General features: G+C 48.3%; 1 protein-coding gene across 1 annotated transcript in view; it reads left to right on the forward strand.

Annotated features, from left to right (window-relative positions):
* The window catches only part of ALPK2 (alpha kinase 2), a 58,006-nt gene that overhangs the window by 9,607 nt on the left and 32,529 nt on the right, over positions 1 to 15,870 (forward strand). The window contains exon 3 of the mRNA XM_049781670.1: positions 12,467 to 14,138. Within this exon, the coding sequence (XP_049637627.1) occupies positions 12,467 to 14,138 (1,672 nt within the window). The remainder of the gene's footprint in view (positions 1 to 12,466; positions 14,139 to 15,870) is intronic.

A 15,870-nucleotide genomic window follows, 5' to 3' on the forward strand; every position in this document is an offset into this window, starting at 1 on the left:
AGATGCCAAGCCTGACTCTCCCACTCCCAGGGAGTGCAGTGCAGTGCTACTCACCCAGGTTCCCTCAGTGAGACTCTGAGTCCTGTCTTAGGGATCACCCAAGGTCCTGGAGCAGGGCAGGGGATCCTCTCCAAGACCCTGACTTGGTTAGTTGCAGAGTGAGAACTCGGGCCCAGGAACTATGTCTCTTAAGCTGTGACATGGCTTTCAGTGGGCTCTGTGTACCCACAGGGACTGCTGGAGACCCTCGAGTGGGTGGAGATTTGGGTCCGCCATGGATCTCATGAATGAGGAGCATGTGGATAGTGTCAGGATAATGTGGGCGGTGGGTGATGGGAGAGAACCTGAGAGGGAGGCCAGAAGGAGAACATAAGGCAGAAGTATTTGCCTTCCAGTGTGTGGTCACAAGTTCAGATCCCCAAAGCCCCACATCCCTAGGCATGATCCTGGCAGCTCTGCTGTCTGTGATCTCAGAACTCAGAGTTGCCTGCTGCCCCCCTCCCCATGGGGATAGTGAGCACATGCGTGGGGACTGCATGGGATGGAGATGAGCGCCATGCCAGGAGGAACTTGTGTGTGTGCATGGCAGGGATCCTTGCGAGCACTGAAGCTGGGGTGCACCTCCATCAAGCTGTGAGCCCTGCACACTGGTACAGGCACCGTAGCCCAAGGGGTATGAACCTTGGGCAGCACCAAGGCCTGGTGTGGGACCCCAGCAAGAGCACAGCAGGGATGGTACTACAACCAGGCATGTGTGAGTCTATGTAAGTGTGAATGTGTCTGAGCCTCTGTGTGTCTGTGTGAGTGTGTGAGAGTCTGTCTGTGTGTGTCTGTGTCTTTGTGAGTCTGTGAGTGTGCATCTTAATATTTGTGCGTGTGTCTGTATATGACTATGTGTGTTTGTCTGAATGTGTAAATATGTCTGTTTATTGTGTGAGTGTATGAGCATATCATGTGTCTGGGTATATACAAGTATAAGTGTGAGTAAATGAGAGTACGCAACAGGAATCAGGAGTTACTCTGGAATTCTCAGGCCACTCATTTAGGTAGTGATGCCTGAGCTAGTCAGCACTACAGGGGTGACATCCTGGGGTCCCCAGCTTGCCTGTCCCCAAACCAAACACCAGGTGTGTCCCTGCTTAGCAAGTATTTGGGCCTCACCAGCCTGCTCAGATTTGTAGCTGGATGAAGCAGAGAATCAGTATCTGCCTGTGACCCCAAGCTTCTATGTCTTCTAGCCCTCACCCCATCCTCCCTCTGACCCTACCCTCCAGGACTTCGTATCACCTTGTGTCTTAACTGTCCCTTTACTCACAGCCCAAGCCCTGCCCACCCCATTGCCTGGCTGGCCTCCCCCTCTGCCAAAGTTTAATCCCGCTGCCTGGGCTCCAGTTATCTGCTGGCCCCCGGCCTGCAGATTCAGGCCACTGTGACCTCTCCCCTCCTAGCCACCAGGAGCCGCACGGCTTCAACTTTGGCTTTTTGGAATCCAATGACTCCAGCGTTTGCAAATCATGTACTTCTACTCCCCATTTTTTTGTTTTTGTTTTTTTTTTTGGGCCACACCCAGCAGCACTAAGGGGTGGTTACTCCTGGTTCTAAGAAATCTGCACTAAGAAATTGCTCCTGGCAGGCTCGGAGGACCATATGGGATGTTGGGAATCGAACCTGAGTCTGTCCCAAGTTGAATACATGCGAGGCAAATACCCTACCGCTGTGCTATTGCTCTGGTCCCCTGAACCCTGTTTTCTATGAAACATGTGCAGATGGCAGTTTCCCAGGAAAGAGCCACCAAGACAGCCTTTACACAGGGTTAGAGCCCGTGTCATGGCCCAGGGTTGTAGCCCCTATCATGGCCATGGGTTCAGGTGCTGATTTCTTTTTTGGGGGGTTTGCTTGGTTTGGGCTCAAACGTAAAGTTCTGAGGGTTCACTTGCAGCCATGCTGGAGCTCAGGGCAAAGTTAGCCACAGAGAGAAAACACCTTATTCCCAGCGCTGTCTCTACCCTAGACACCACTTTCTTGTCTCCCTTCTCAAGGCCCTGCAGCTTTCTGGGCTTAGGTAGTCATGGGAACCAAGGACATTCAGGAAAGCGAGGAGCTTCTATTCGAGGGGGTCCCTCAGGCTGTGCTCCATCTGAAGGATCCTGCAAACAGAGAATGAGGCTCTCCTCACAACTTCCTGGGGACTGGTCCAACCCTGACAGGCTGAGATGGAAAAGCTTCTGTTGTTTGGGCTCTGTTCGCTTTGCAGTGGGATCTTATTTTCTGATTAGGCTAGGCCAGCCCCAGTTTCTCTGGCCTACACCTGTCTGCTCATCACCTCCCCTTTTCTTCTCCAAAGGCTGTGTTTAGGGGTCTGACTGTGGTTCAACTTATAAGCATGTGGTCTGTCTATCAGGTGTTGGGCTCAATCCCCAGCATCTCTCCTGAGGCCAATCTGGGGACAGGAAAAAAATTCAAAGCAATCAAGTGTCTTCCTTGCATATTTTTCCAGGCCCCATATTTGATGCTTGGTTGCACAGGGCCATGGCATACCCTCCCCCATACCAGGTGCCCCATACCAGGTCTAGGCACCACACAATCAGCCTCACACATGTAGGTTGTGTGAGATCCTGAATCTCCTAAGCACTATTGGGGAGGCCCCACCCACAAAAATTAAGGAATTATGTATTTTTCTCGTGTGTGTGTGTGTGTGTGTGTGTGTGTGTGTGTGTGTGTGTGTGTGCCACATCCGGTGGTGCTCAGGGGCTACTCCTGGTTCTGCACTCAAAAATCACTCCTGGCTTGGGGGCCATATGGGATGCCAGGGATCTAACCCATGTCCATCCTGGGTCATCCATGTGCAAGGCAAATGCCCTACCACTGTGCTACCACCTCAGCCTCTATTTTTCTCATGTTAGAATCTATTTCTCTACCACAGACTGTGTTATAAAATATAGACAGTTTTACAGGGCATGGAAAAACTTTCCTTTGTTATTCCAAAGGATTTGGTTAATAAAATTATTGATTTTCACAGTTAGGCAATTAACAAAATATAGACACTTAGCCCAAGGATATACTATAACCTTCATCTGCTGCCAGGGTGGAAAACATCTGAGCTTACAGATTACTCTTCCTGTCCTGTCCTTGTCTGCTCCACCTGAACACTTAACTATCCATGTATTATCAACTTGATGGTGTCCTTAAAGAGACACCATTATTTTTAGGGTGTGGACATCTGGTGGTTCTCAGGGGCTATTCCTGGTGCTCAGGATCACTCCTGGTGGTGCTCAGAGGACCACATGCAAATCCTATACTATCTCTCTGGCCCCAGACTCACTCCCACACTCCCTTCCTCCCTCCCTCCCTTCCTTTCTTCTTTTCTTTGTTCCCTCCTTCCTTTCCTTCCTTCCTTCCTTCCTTCCTTCCTTCCTTCCTTCCTTCCTTCCTTCCTCATTTCTTTTCTTTCCTCCTTCCCTCCCTCCTTCCCTTCCTTCCTTCTATTCTTCCTTCCCTCTCTCCTTCCTTCTCTTTCCTCCTTTCCTTCTCTCCATCTTTCCTTCCTTCCCTCCCTCCCTCCCTCCTTTCTTCCTTCCTTCTTTCCCTTTCTTCCTTCTCTTTCTTTCTCTTTCACTTCCACCCTCCTTTATTCCTCCCTTTTTCTTTCTCTTCCTTCCTCCCTTCCACTCTTCCTCTCTTCTTTCCTTCCTTCCCTCTTTTTCCTTTTCTTCCCTTTTCCCTCAATTCCTCCCTCCTTCCCTCCCCTTTCTTCCTCCCTCCCTCCCTCCTTTTCTCCCTCTCTCCCTCCCATCTTCCCTCCCTTCCTACTTCCTTCATTCCTTCCTTCCCTCCCTCTCTCTGTCCCTTACTTCCTCCCTCCCTTTCTTCCTTCCTTCCTTCCTTCCTTCCTTCCTTCCTCCCTCCCTCCCTTCCTCCCTCCCTTCCTTCCTTCCTCCCTCCCTTCCTTCCTTTCTTCCTCCCTCCCTTCCTCCCTTTCTTCCTCCCTCCCTCCCTTCTTTCCTTCCTTCTTTCCTTCCTCCCTCCCTCACTTCCCCTTCCCTCCCTCCCTCCCTTCCTTCCTTCCTTTCTTTTTTCTCTCTCCTTCCCTCCCTTCCTTCTTTCCTCCCTTTCTTCCTCCTTCCCTCCCTCCCTCCTTTCCATCCTCCCTCCTTCTTTCCTTTCCTCCCTCCTTTTCTTCCTCCCTCCCTCCCTTCCATCCTCCCTCCCTCCCTCCCTTCCTTCCTTTTTTCCTTCCTTCCTTCCTTCCTTCCTCTCTCCCTTTCTTCCTTCCTTCCTCCCTCCCTTCATTCCTTTCTTCATTCCTTCTTTCCTCCCTCCCCCTCCCTTCCTTTCTCCTTTCCTCCCTCCCTTTCCCGCTCCCTTCCTCCCTCCCTTTCTCCCACCCTCCCTCCCTTCCTTTCTTCCTCCCTCCCTCCCTTCCTTCCTTTCTTCCTCCCTCCCTTCCTCCCTCCCTTTCGTCTTTCCTCCCTCCCTTTCCCCTTCCCTTTCTTCCTCCTTCCCTCCCTCTCTTCCTTTCTCCCTCCCTTCCTTCCTTTCTTCCTCCCTTCCTTTCTTCTTCCCTCCCTCCCTTCATTCCTTTCTTCCTTCCATCCTCTCTCCCCCTTCCCTTCCTTCCTCCTTCCCTCCCTCCTTTCCTCCCTCCCTCCCTTCCCCTTCCCTTCCTCCCTGCTTCCCTCCCTCCCTTCCTTTCTTCCTCCTCCCTCCCTTCCTTCCTTCTTTCCTTCCTTTCTCCTCCCTTCCTTCCTTCCTTCCTACTTCCCTCCCTTCCTCCTTCCCTCCCTTCCTCCTTCCCTCCCTTCCTCCCTCCCCCTCCCTCCCTCCCTCCCTCCCTTCATTCCTCCCTCCCTCCCTTTCTCCCTCCCTTCCTCCCTCCCTCCCTTCCTCCCTCCCCCTCTCCCCTCCCCTTCCCTCCTCCCCCTCCCTTCCTCCCTCCCTTCCTCCCTCCCCCTCCCTCCCTCCCTCCCTCCCTCCCTTCCCTCCCTCCCTCCCCTCCCTCCCTCCCTTCCTCCCTCCCCCTCCCTCCCTCCCTCCTTCCCTTCCTTCCTTCCCTCCCTCCCTCCTCCCTCCCTCACTTCCTCCCTCCCCTCCCTCCCCCTCCCCCCTCCCCCTCCCTCCCTCCCTCCCCTCCCTCCCTCCTCCCTTCCCTCCCTCCCTCCTCCCTTCCCTCCCTCCCTCCCTCCCTCCTCCTTTCCCTCCCTCCCTCCCTCCCTCTCTTCCTTCCTTCCTTCCTTCCTTCCTTCCTTCCTTCCTTCCTTCCTTCCTTCCTTCCTTCCTTCCTTCCTTCCTTCCTTCCTTCCTTCCCTCCCTCCCTCCCTCCCTCCCTCCCCTAAAACCAGATATTCTCTGGCAATCATCTTCCAGTTCACTGATTTTTTTTATTCTGCCTGCTCTGATCAAACTTCCCCAGTGAGTTTTAATTTAGTCATTGGATTTTTTCAGTTCTAATCAGTTTAATTAAGTATTGTTTTGAAGCCACCCCAGAGAAGCTCAGGTTTGCCCCTGATGGGACTTAGGGAACCATCTGGAATGCGGGGGATTGATCCTAGGTCAGCAGCTTGCAAAGCAAGCATCCTACCCACTGTGTGATTTCTCAGGCCCTTCATTTCTCTCCTGCTTTCCTTTAGTCTTTTAGTTGTAGCTTCCTTTAGTTCTTTGAACATACTCAAAAGAGCTGCATTATCCCAGTAGGTTGGGGGATAGCATATAACAGCTGCACCCCAACTCTCAAATTCCATCTCTTTATATCCTGAACTCTCAAACCCCATTTCTGAATACCTCATCATGTCTTTATAGGTCTCACAATTTGGGGGTTAAAATCCTGACATTTCCTTTTTTTAAATTTAGATTTCTTTTGTTTAGGGGCCACATCCAGCAGTGCATGGAGATTATTCCTGACTCTATGCTCTGGCATTATGCCCAGCCAGGGCTCCTGCTTGGGGATTGAGCCTGGTCCTCCAGTCTTTTGGTTCTCCGTGGTTCTGAGCCCCCATCTCTTCATCTTTGTTTGTAAAGACTCTGGAAAGCAGGTTCTTCCTACACCCGGGCTTGCGTTTTTGTTCCTTTGATTCTTTTTCAGAACAGAGTTTTTAATGTCTGTCCTTTGCTGTAGCACCCATTGATGCTTGTGCTCTGTATATTTCAGTCAATCCAGATGGGGAAGAGATTTTCCTTGACACCAGAACTATGAAGCCTCTGTTTTTTGTGAAACCTCAGTGCCAGGGGTAAAGTAGGGGGCTCTAAGTCAGCTGTTGGAGTAACCAGTTTTTACCCTATTTAGGATCATTCTTCCTTGCTTGTGCTTCTCACTCATGGACTAGAAATACTTATAGATTGGTCCTCTACTCTTATCTGTTCTCCATTCATAGGGTGGTCCTTCTCTTCCCAATAAGGACCTCGAGTAAGAGAAACTTCTTCCGGTTTAGTTCCCATAGCTAGCCTGTCTGCCTGCCGGTATTTTTGCCTGCTTGCAGAGACTTTATTGTGGAAATTTCTGAACCTGTTTTATCTCCTTAATCTTGTGTGGATTATTTTCAGTGTCAGCATATACTTCCAATTCCACTTTCCCCGATCCCTTGGGATTGGGGCATGAGTCTTCAACTGTACCAGGCCAGTGGTGACTTGGCCCAAGTCATCCCTTCCTGCTACAGCAGTGCCCGAAGGCCAGTTAGAAGTGGGGAAGAGATGCTTGTTCATGGCCTGTCCTGCTGGGTCCCTGAGGAGGGGCCAGAGCCTCATGTCTGTCTCACCTTCCCCTTGCCATCATTTCTGGGAACCTGTTGGGGTGAGTTGTTCCTTCATCACCTCCTGAAGCCATTTCCTCAGCTGTTGCTGTTATATTTTGGGGCTAATGCAGCAGCAATGCAATCTTGTGTGCATACAGGGGATCCTGAGTGCCTGGGAAGGCACAGGATAGAACTTTTTCAGGGGACAATTAAGTGACATGATGGCAGTTCCCAGGAATGTAGGTACTTTGGGGAGATACTAGCACTATTCTGTGCCTTTTGTTTGATGTCTGGGCAGTTGGTTTTACCCAACAATGAACTCACTTCACTCCCTGAACCTCAAAAGCAGGAATGATAGGGCAGGTGAAAACATCCTGAAGCTTACAACTGCTTTTCTTGAATAAACACTACCCAAGTTGGCTTTGGGTTGAACCACAGAACATAGAATAACCCCATCCAAAAAAAAAAAAAAATAGAAAGAAGGACCAGGGTAATAGTGCAATGGGTAAAGCATTTGCTTTGCACAAAGTTACTGGGTTTAATCCCTGGCATCTATTAATGCTCCCTGAGCACTGACAGGAGTGATTCCTTAGTGCAGAGCTAGGAGTAACCCTGGAGCATCTTGCTGTGGCCCCAAAACAAAACAAACAGGAAAAAAAAAAGAAATGGGAAGTGGGTAACATAAGAAGCTAACACAGAGATGGTCAATAAACATATGAAAAAATGTTGATAATCACTGATTGTCAGGAAAATTCAAATCAAGTTAACTATGAGATATCACCTCACACCAGCCAGAATGGTCCATATCAAGGTTTGGAGACAGTAATTGTGGGTGGATGTGGTGAAAAAGAGACTTGTTCCCTGTGAATGGAACTGTTGTTGGGTTCAGCCTCTTTGGAAAATGGTTAATTCCACCAAAATTAAAAAATAGAACTCCATTATGATCACACGGACCAGATACCTATGTGATGTGATCACACAGACCCAAACATCTATGCCAAGAATGCAAAAATATTCATCTGAAAGGACCTGTGTATTCCTATATTCATCACAGCATTGTTTACAGTAGCCAAGATTTAGAAACAACCCAGGTGTGTAATAGCAGATGAATGGGTTAAGGAATTATGATCTATATACACAATAAAATAAACTATTGAGCTACAAGAAAATATGAAATCCTGAAGTTTGTTTGGATGGAACAGAGGGTATCATGCTCAATGAAGTTAGTAAAAAAAAAAACAAAAAACAAAAAAACCCAAACAAACAAACAAACAAACAAAAAAACAAGCACCAGGTGATCTCACTCATATGAAGAGTAGGAAGACACAAAGCCAGTGCTGAGACCTGAGACCGTCCTCTTTGGAATTCTGACATATTCTCTGTAAAAGTGTGACCTGAGGGCTGGAGAAATGCTACAGCAATAGAGCACTTGCTTGATATGTGGCCCATTAAGGTTTTATCTCTCGCACTAAATACAGTTCCCCTGAGCACTGCCAGGCATGGTCCTTGAACTCAGAGCCAGGAGTAAGTCCTGAGCGCTACTAGATGCGGCTCCAAAATCTCCCAAACCAACCAAACAACAACCTGTGATCTGAAAGTGCTGGAGGTGGGTGAGAGGGATCTTGTGGGGGAAGAAAAGGGGTGGGATTCAGACACTCTGAGGTTCAAGCACTGCTACTATAAAAATAAAATGGGGGACCAAAATGATAGCACAGAGGTGAAAGTGTTTGTTTTGCAAGTAGCTGACCCTAATTTATTTCCTGTCACCACAGAGGGTTCTCAGAGTAACACCAGAAATGATCCCTGAGTACAAAGCAAGGAGTAACCTCTGAGCACTGCCAGGGGTGGCTTAAAAATGAAAGAAAAAAATAATACACACCAATCCTAAAATAATACACAAACAACAGATAGTCCTTGGCTCAGTTCCTTTTCAGAGCCTCCGAGATGCTCCCAAGGACATTTGACTACAGTTCTCAGTGCTCTGTGGAGGAGAAAACTTCTGGGTTGCTTTATTCCACCATCTTGGATGATGTGTTTCACCCCTATTTCTACCATCTACTTACTGCAGACTTCACTAGTGTTATGATCAATTTATATTCATAGTATCTTCCTAACCGGAACTTAGAAAAACTTACATTTCTCTCCAGAAACTTGGTAATTTCCCAATACTTCAAAATTTTCTGAAGAAAGATTAGTAGTTATAAAATGGAATAAGAAATAAGAAAGACTTTGCAAGGCAAAACTCAATTAAAAATTGAAAAGTTAAATTGAAAATTAAAATGGAAAATTCAATTGTTGAAGAATTATTCTTTTTTCCTTTTTTCTATTACACCTGGCAGTGCTCAGGGATCACTCCTCCTGGGGTTCAGGGGACCATATCTGGTGCAAGTAATTGAACCAGGGTCAGCTGCATGCAAGGCAAACACATTTTACCCATGGTAGCCTGTAGAACAGCCTCCAGCCCTGTTGAGTGACTTTGCTCCCGGACGGTTTGCCTGCCTGTCACATCACTATGGGGCTCATAGTTCCTTCTTCCCAAGTCTGGAGCAGATCCTGAGTCCTAGCCTGACGCCCCCATTCCCTACTGCTTCCACCAAAGCTGAACATGAACAGAACCTTCTACTTGTATGGCACCACTAAGCCAAAGCTGGTTGCCCACTCACATACTCTATTCCAGAAAAATTTTTGTATTTGTGTTTGGACCTGAGTTATATCCTGAGTTTCTCATGCTTCCCTGACTTCTTCCCTGAATAAGGAGCCTCAGGACAAATTCTAACTCTGGGGTTAATTCATTGACCAGTTAGTTACTTGGCTCAAGACTGAGGCTCTATACAAGAATAGCCTTACCAGCAATTCCCTTTCGCTGATTATTTGTTGACTACTTGGACACCTAGTGCCATGGTCCAGAGGCAGAACTTTTTTTTAAAATCTAATCTGATTTAATCTTATTCCTATCTTTGCACCTTTGGGAAAATTCTTCAGTGTCCAAAAGCTTCAGTTAGACACAGGGGTGCGTGCAGCTTGTGGACACATTCCATAGTCACCGAGGAGGCCCCCAACTCATTCTTGCCTAACTTTCTCCCCACTTCTTTAGGATGCATGGAGATGGTTATCCAGGGCATGTCAGCCACACACAATCCATGACCATCCCTGGCAGAAGGTAGTTAGCCTTAATCCAGGCCCAATCCCTCTCCAGGGTTCTTAAAATGACTGTAAATCTTCTATCAGCTAAAAAACATGTTTAATCAAATCATCGATAACCAAAGCAGGATCTCCTATCTGTTTAATCTTTCCCATGTTAAATGAACATCACTGTCTCCTGGAATGTTCTCAAGCTCTTTTAGTTTCCCCTCTTTGACTCTTGAGAACAAGCTACATCCCCCTCCTTACCTGGTCTGTTGTGTCCTTGTCTTTTTCTGTCTCTTCTCTTCTCGCATCCTCCTCTAGTTCTGGTATCTTTGGGGTGAGGTTCTCCAGTAGAAGGCTCTTTATCTGGATCATTAGGACATCAGGATTAGTGGGTGTTTTCCAGTTACTGTGGTGCTGTATTGGACTTTCAATCAGCTCTTGGCTGAGGCCAAATTTCCAGGAATCAATTTGAAAGAGGCAGGAAGGGAATAAGGACTGCACTATGAAGCCCACACAAATGCTGCCTTCTCTTCCTTCTTTGGTTTGAGCAGAGGAGATGTCAGTCCATTATTGATAAGGGTGGAGGGGCTGTACGCAAAGATGGGATACAGATTGGTAATAAGAGTGAATGTTCTTAGGGTCTTTACAGCCAGAATTCACATCTTTTCTATAGATTCTGGTGGTTTGTTTGCTGTTTTTGCCATATTCAGTGTTGTGCAGGAGTGACTCCTGGCTCTGCACTCAGAAATTACTACAGGTGGTTTGTGCAAGAATCATTTGGGAAACCAAATGGGATTCCAGGAATTGAACCGGGGTAAGCATGCAAAAAAAGCAAGCTCCCTACCTGTTGTTTGATCTCTCTGGCCTCAACCCCTTTTTGTAGAGTCTGGAATCTGACTAGAATGTTTGTTTGGGGGTCTCACCTGACAGTATCTACTACTGCTGGCTCTGCGGGTCACTCTTGGCAGTGCCAGGGATTGAGCCTGGGCCAGCTGTGTGCAGGCTAATTGCCTTAATTAAGCTCTATCTCTCTTGCCCCTGATTAGAGTTTTGGGTTCGATCCTCTGCTAATTTTTCTGCTAAATTCAGGACTGCCTGAGCACACTGTTCTGAGTGCTTCTACACAGCGTCTCTACTCCCCCAAACCCCTCCTGATCAGCCTCCTCTTTCCACCCAGAGTAAACTGGTGAAGCAGGCAGGCTTTGTTGCTCCCAGAAAATGGTCCCAAATGATAGTCTCTGCCTTGCTGTTGGCATGGCAAAGCCAGGTCAGACCTGGCCTATCTTTGAAAATGGAACCAGCTGGGGCCGGAGAGATAGCAATGAGGTAAGGTGTTTGCCTTGCATGCAGAAGGATGGTGGTTCAAATCCCAGCATCCCATATGGTCCCCCGAGACTGCTAGGAGCAATTTCTGGGTGTAGAGTCAGGAGGAACCCCTGAGCGCCACCGGGTGTGACCCAAAATCAAAAAAAAAAAAGAAAGAAAAAAAAGAAAATGGAACCAGTTGATCCATGTCCTAGTGAAGTTGGAGTTAATCTCTGACCTTCAATAACCAAGCCTCTGTATGTTAAGGATTGGTTGTGTTTTGGGGGAGATTCTGGGGTTCCTCTAGTAAGAGAAATGCCAAGAAAGACCGAGTCTTTCACATGGGATCCCTGGGTTAGATACCTAGGCCTGTCTTTTTTTTTTTGTTTGATTGTGTTTTTTTGGTTGGATCTGCCAGTACTCAGGGGTTACTCCTGGCTCTGCACTCAGGAATCAATCACTCCTGGAGGTGATCAGGGGATCATATGGGATGCTAGGGATTGAACCCATGTCAACTAGATGCAAGGCAAATGCCTTAACTGCTATACTAACTCTCTAGCCCCTACCAGGGCCTGTCTTACACATAACTGTGAAGAAAGTTCTTCATGTGCTTAAGACATGCCCCTGCTACCCCACCCAGATACCAGCTTCTCCAAACCGTTTTGGCCTTCTGAGTAAAACATAGGGAGGAGTCATTGACAACCTTAATGAGGTCAGGAGAAATCCTGTGGTCAGCTCCAGGCTCTCTGTGGAGCCAGACACTAGAGGAACCATAATCTCCTTGTCTTTCCTGGAGCAGGAGAGCAGGTGCGGTGTGATTCAGAAATCAGCACCTCTCCGGCATGGAACAGATCCAGCACACACATGCTTGGTGTGACTCACAGCAGCCTGTGGATGGGCTGGTAGATGACCATGGGAATTCAGTAAAAGGAACTAGGGGTGCTGAGGCCTGGGAGTGCCCAGAGCCTGCTGCTCCTATCCCAATAAAACAGCTCCATAGCATAGTTGTCGTCTTAACTGTCCTGATCCTAGTCGTGCCATGTTCTGATCTAAAATCCATCCTTAAATCCCAGACAGTGTCTCACTCCAGATCACAGTGATTTCCCCAGATTCCCTGAACGTAAGATGTCTTACAATAAGAAAGGGAGAGGAAGTCAGACACTCAGTCTCTCTCGCTGCATTTTTCACATGGGCGGTAAGAGGAAAGTTGTCACTCCTGACCTTGTCTAGGGGGATTGCAGAGACCCTTGAGTGCACCTTGGTTATGCACCCCCACCCAAAGGCTTACCTGTCTGTGTCTCTCCTAGCTGCACCCAGGCGGATGCAGCTGTCTACCAGGTGTCAGCGAAGAACGGGCAGGGTATGATCTGCTGCTCCGCGTCCATAGAAGTTGAGTGTGGCCCCTCCACACCAGGCCCAGGGACCCCAGAGCCAAATAGGCTGAAGAGCTCAGAGCCACAGGGCAGCAAGAAGGCCCCTTCTGACCCGGCCGAAGCCATGACCTCCTGGGCCACCCCCATGTCAGCTGACGTCCCCTCCTCCCAGAGTCATGGCTTAGCGTTGGGTCAGCCGCTGGCCAACAGTGACCTCAGCGCATCTAGCACTGACCATCCCCAGGACGTGGAGGCCACCAAGCAGACAGAGGTGGCCACTTATGGGCAGCTTCAGCCAGAGTCCAGTCTTGGTCTTAGGGCCCAAGCTGATCATCTCCCCCCGGCCTCGGCACCTTGCCCCATCTCCAGTGTCCAGGAGGACACCTTGAATCTTGAGAGCCCCAATGATGCCGCCTTAAACTCTGCTCAACCAACCCCAGGAGCCGACAAGTATATTAGCTTCAGCCTCCCACTGCCATCGGCATTGCAGACCACCCCGGAAGGGTCCCCAGGCCAGCACCCCAGCCCGCAGCCCTGCAGTGAAGACTCTGACAGTGACTATGAACTTTGCCCGGAGATAACCTTCACCTACACTGAGGAGTTTTCAGATGATGACCTGGAGTATTTGGAATGTTCCGACGTGATGACGGATTACTCTAATGCCATTTGGCAAAGGAGACTGCAAGGGGCTGAGCGGGTTTTTTTATTAGAAAGCGATGACGAAGAGCCGGAATTGGGCGAGCGGGGCCTGGGGGGATGCGAGCCACTGGGCAGTGAGGCGGGCTGCAGACAGGGGGTGTCACAGGGGGTGTCGAGTGACGCAGAGCCTATGGATACCACCGCAGACGTGTGTGCTCATCACTCACGGCCCCCAGAAGTCGAGGGGAGGCACCGCCAAGCCTCCCCTCACAGTCCCTCATCCCCGATGATCCTGTCTTGGGGACCTCACCAGGTTGGAATGTCCCCGGTAGCAGAACAGCAAGACTATAAACGCCCTGAGGCTCCCCAGGCTGTGGGAAATGAGTATCCAGGAATTCCAGGAGAAACCAGATCCGGCCACCACGCCAGAGAGGAATTCGGCAGTGACAATCTGCTAAACATGGAGGAAGAAGCGGGGACCCAGAGTGAGCTGAGGTGCTCACCCGGGAAGCTGGAAACACCAGGCAGAGACCAGAGTGTGGAGCCTACAGCCACCGAGGCAAGAACCAGGGAGAAGGACAACTTAGGCCTGACGGTCTCCGAGAAGCCCACCAGGGGGAAGCGGCCTGGAATGAAGGGCAAAGCCAAGAAGCTGAAAGGAAATGCTCCTGGAGGTCCTCCCACTCAGCGGCCGGGTCCCACAGAGTCAGCTCTGCACCCCCTTGGCCGGAGTAATAATACCAGGAGTCCCTGTGACCAGGTAAAAGCCATCAGGCAGGATACTGAGGTGTGTACAGCTGCAGGAGAAGGTGCTTTTCCCACCCCTATGCAACCAGAGACACTCCCTCTGCAAACTGGGGAATTCCTGTCCCGAGAAGGGGTCTCCAGTGAGGAGGGGGAAGGACAGGTAGACTTTGAGAACCTGTCAGAAATAAGCCACACTCCAGAGGGGAAGGATCGTGCCCAGGTAAGACTCCACTTCTAAAAAGATTTATATATATGAAAAAATCACCAAAGAACTGAATTGTGTGTGTGTGTGTGTGTGTGTGTGTGTGTGCGCGCGCGCGCGCGCGCGCGCACTTGTTTATGGTTGCTGTACGGCAATGGAAATGGAAATGCATCTTCCCTTGCTCCCCGGGTACCTGTGCACGACAGCTGCTGCTAGGAAGGAAATCTGGGGTTGACAGAAAGCCCAGATAAATCCTAAGCCCTCCTAATTATAGCAAAAGACAGATCAAGTAAGAGGCACTAATGGGATTCTGGACAGCTGGAAAAAGAAACCTGATCTTGGGTAGATTGCATGTGTTTTACCCAGGCAATGTCACTACTCAGAATGGGTTTCAAGCAAAGTTTTTTTTTTTTTTTTTTTTTTGGACTGGCATGGGGGAACTTTTAAAAGAAAAGGAAAGGAAGAAAGAAAGAAATTGAAAGTTGGTTGTTGGTCATTTTCCAGAGGCTCTTTGAAAACACTGGTGCTAGCATTCGTGGTGCCTGGATGGTTGCCGTGGCTCTGAAGTCTGGTAGCCTTTGCTTAGTGAGTGAGGCTGGGGGCAGGAAACAAAGCAGGTCTTGCTGGGATGGTGGACTGTTTCTGAAGGGATGTGCATTTTATTTTTTTAGACCACAAGGATAAAAGAGGTGGAGAAAAGGTTGCCAGGAAGTCCATGGAGTTCACCCTAATACTGGTTTGGGGGCGTGTTTCAAAAAGATAAACTTTAATTAATGGTAATAATAATGTACAAAGGATCTTGTGTTTGCTTGGTGGACTTATGGCAGTGCTGTTAATTCTCAAGAATTCCAAATACATGGACTTAGAATCGATGATTTTCTAGTCAGATGCTGGATTTGTAAAGAAATGTATAAGATAGATAATTGTCAAATTTTTTTTTGGCTAACCCTGGGCTTCTTCCTTCTCCCAATTTTGTAGTAAGAACTTAATGTTGTTTTTCTAGGATGCAAAATATGCTCAAATGTAAAATGATTGACTTCTTCCTGAGAAAGTATTGAAAATTTAGTCCATTGATTCTAAAAGGTCCAGTTTTACATAGCCAGTCTAAAAATCTTCATAACTATTAACTGTGAAAAGTGTCCTTTCCATATGAAATTAGCCAGACAAAAGCCAAACATGCATTATTTTTTTTCAGGGGCCAGTTTTTTTTCTCCTTATTTGATTGTTTAACACAGGCCTCTTAGCTGACCCCATACCAGAGATTCATGCCCAAGGTAAGTTCTGGGGAGGCAAGTAGTTTGGCAAACAAATAATAATAAAGTTAACTAGGTTCATTTTTCCCCTTGTCAACCAATAAATTTCATGTCATGAAATGGAAAAGCTCTTCCAGACTCAGCTAAGTGCCATTTAGCTCTTCCCTATGAGCATGTTTCGTTGAGCAAATTGCTTTTATGGTTAATTAAAGATTGCTGAAATGGATGAGTGAAGAAGTTGGGGTGGTGGTATAGGAGGTAAAAGAAACAGGCAGGAAAAAGGAGGCTGGGGTGCCTCTGTGTAAAACAATTCCACAGGGAAGCAGTTCTTATCCTTTGACTGCCCCCAAATGAGAAAAGCTATTGGCAGACACCCTCCTATCCTCAGAGTATGCTGTAAATCGAATCCCTGGTGCAGAACCTGGGAAAGATGTGGGATCCCTGGAAAAGCAGCCAAGTGATGACTATTATTGGGCACATACTTGATTTCTCCAAAT

The sequence above is a fragment of the Suncus etruscus genome, chromosome 10 (genome assembly GCF_024139225.1).
Source record: "Suncus etruscus isolate mSunEtr1 chromosome 10, mSunEtr1.pri.cur, whole genome shotgun sequence".
Lineage (NCBI taxonomy): Eukaryota > Metazoa > Chordata > Mammalia > Eulipotyphla > Soricidae > Suncus > Suncus etruscus.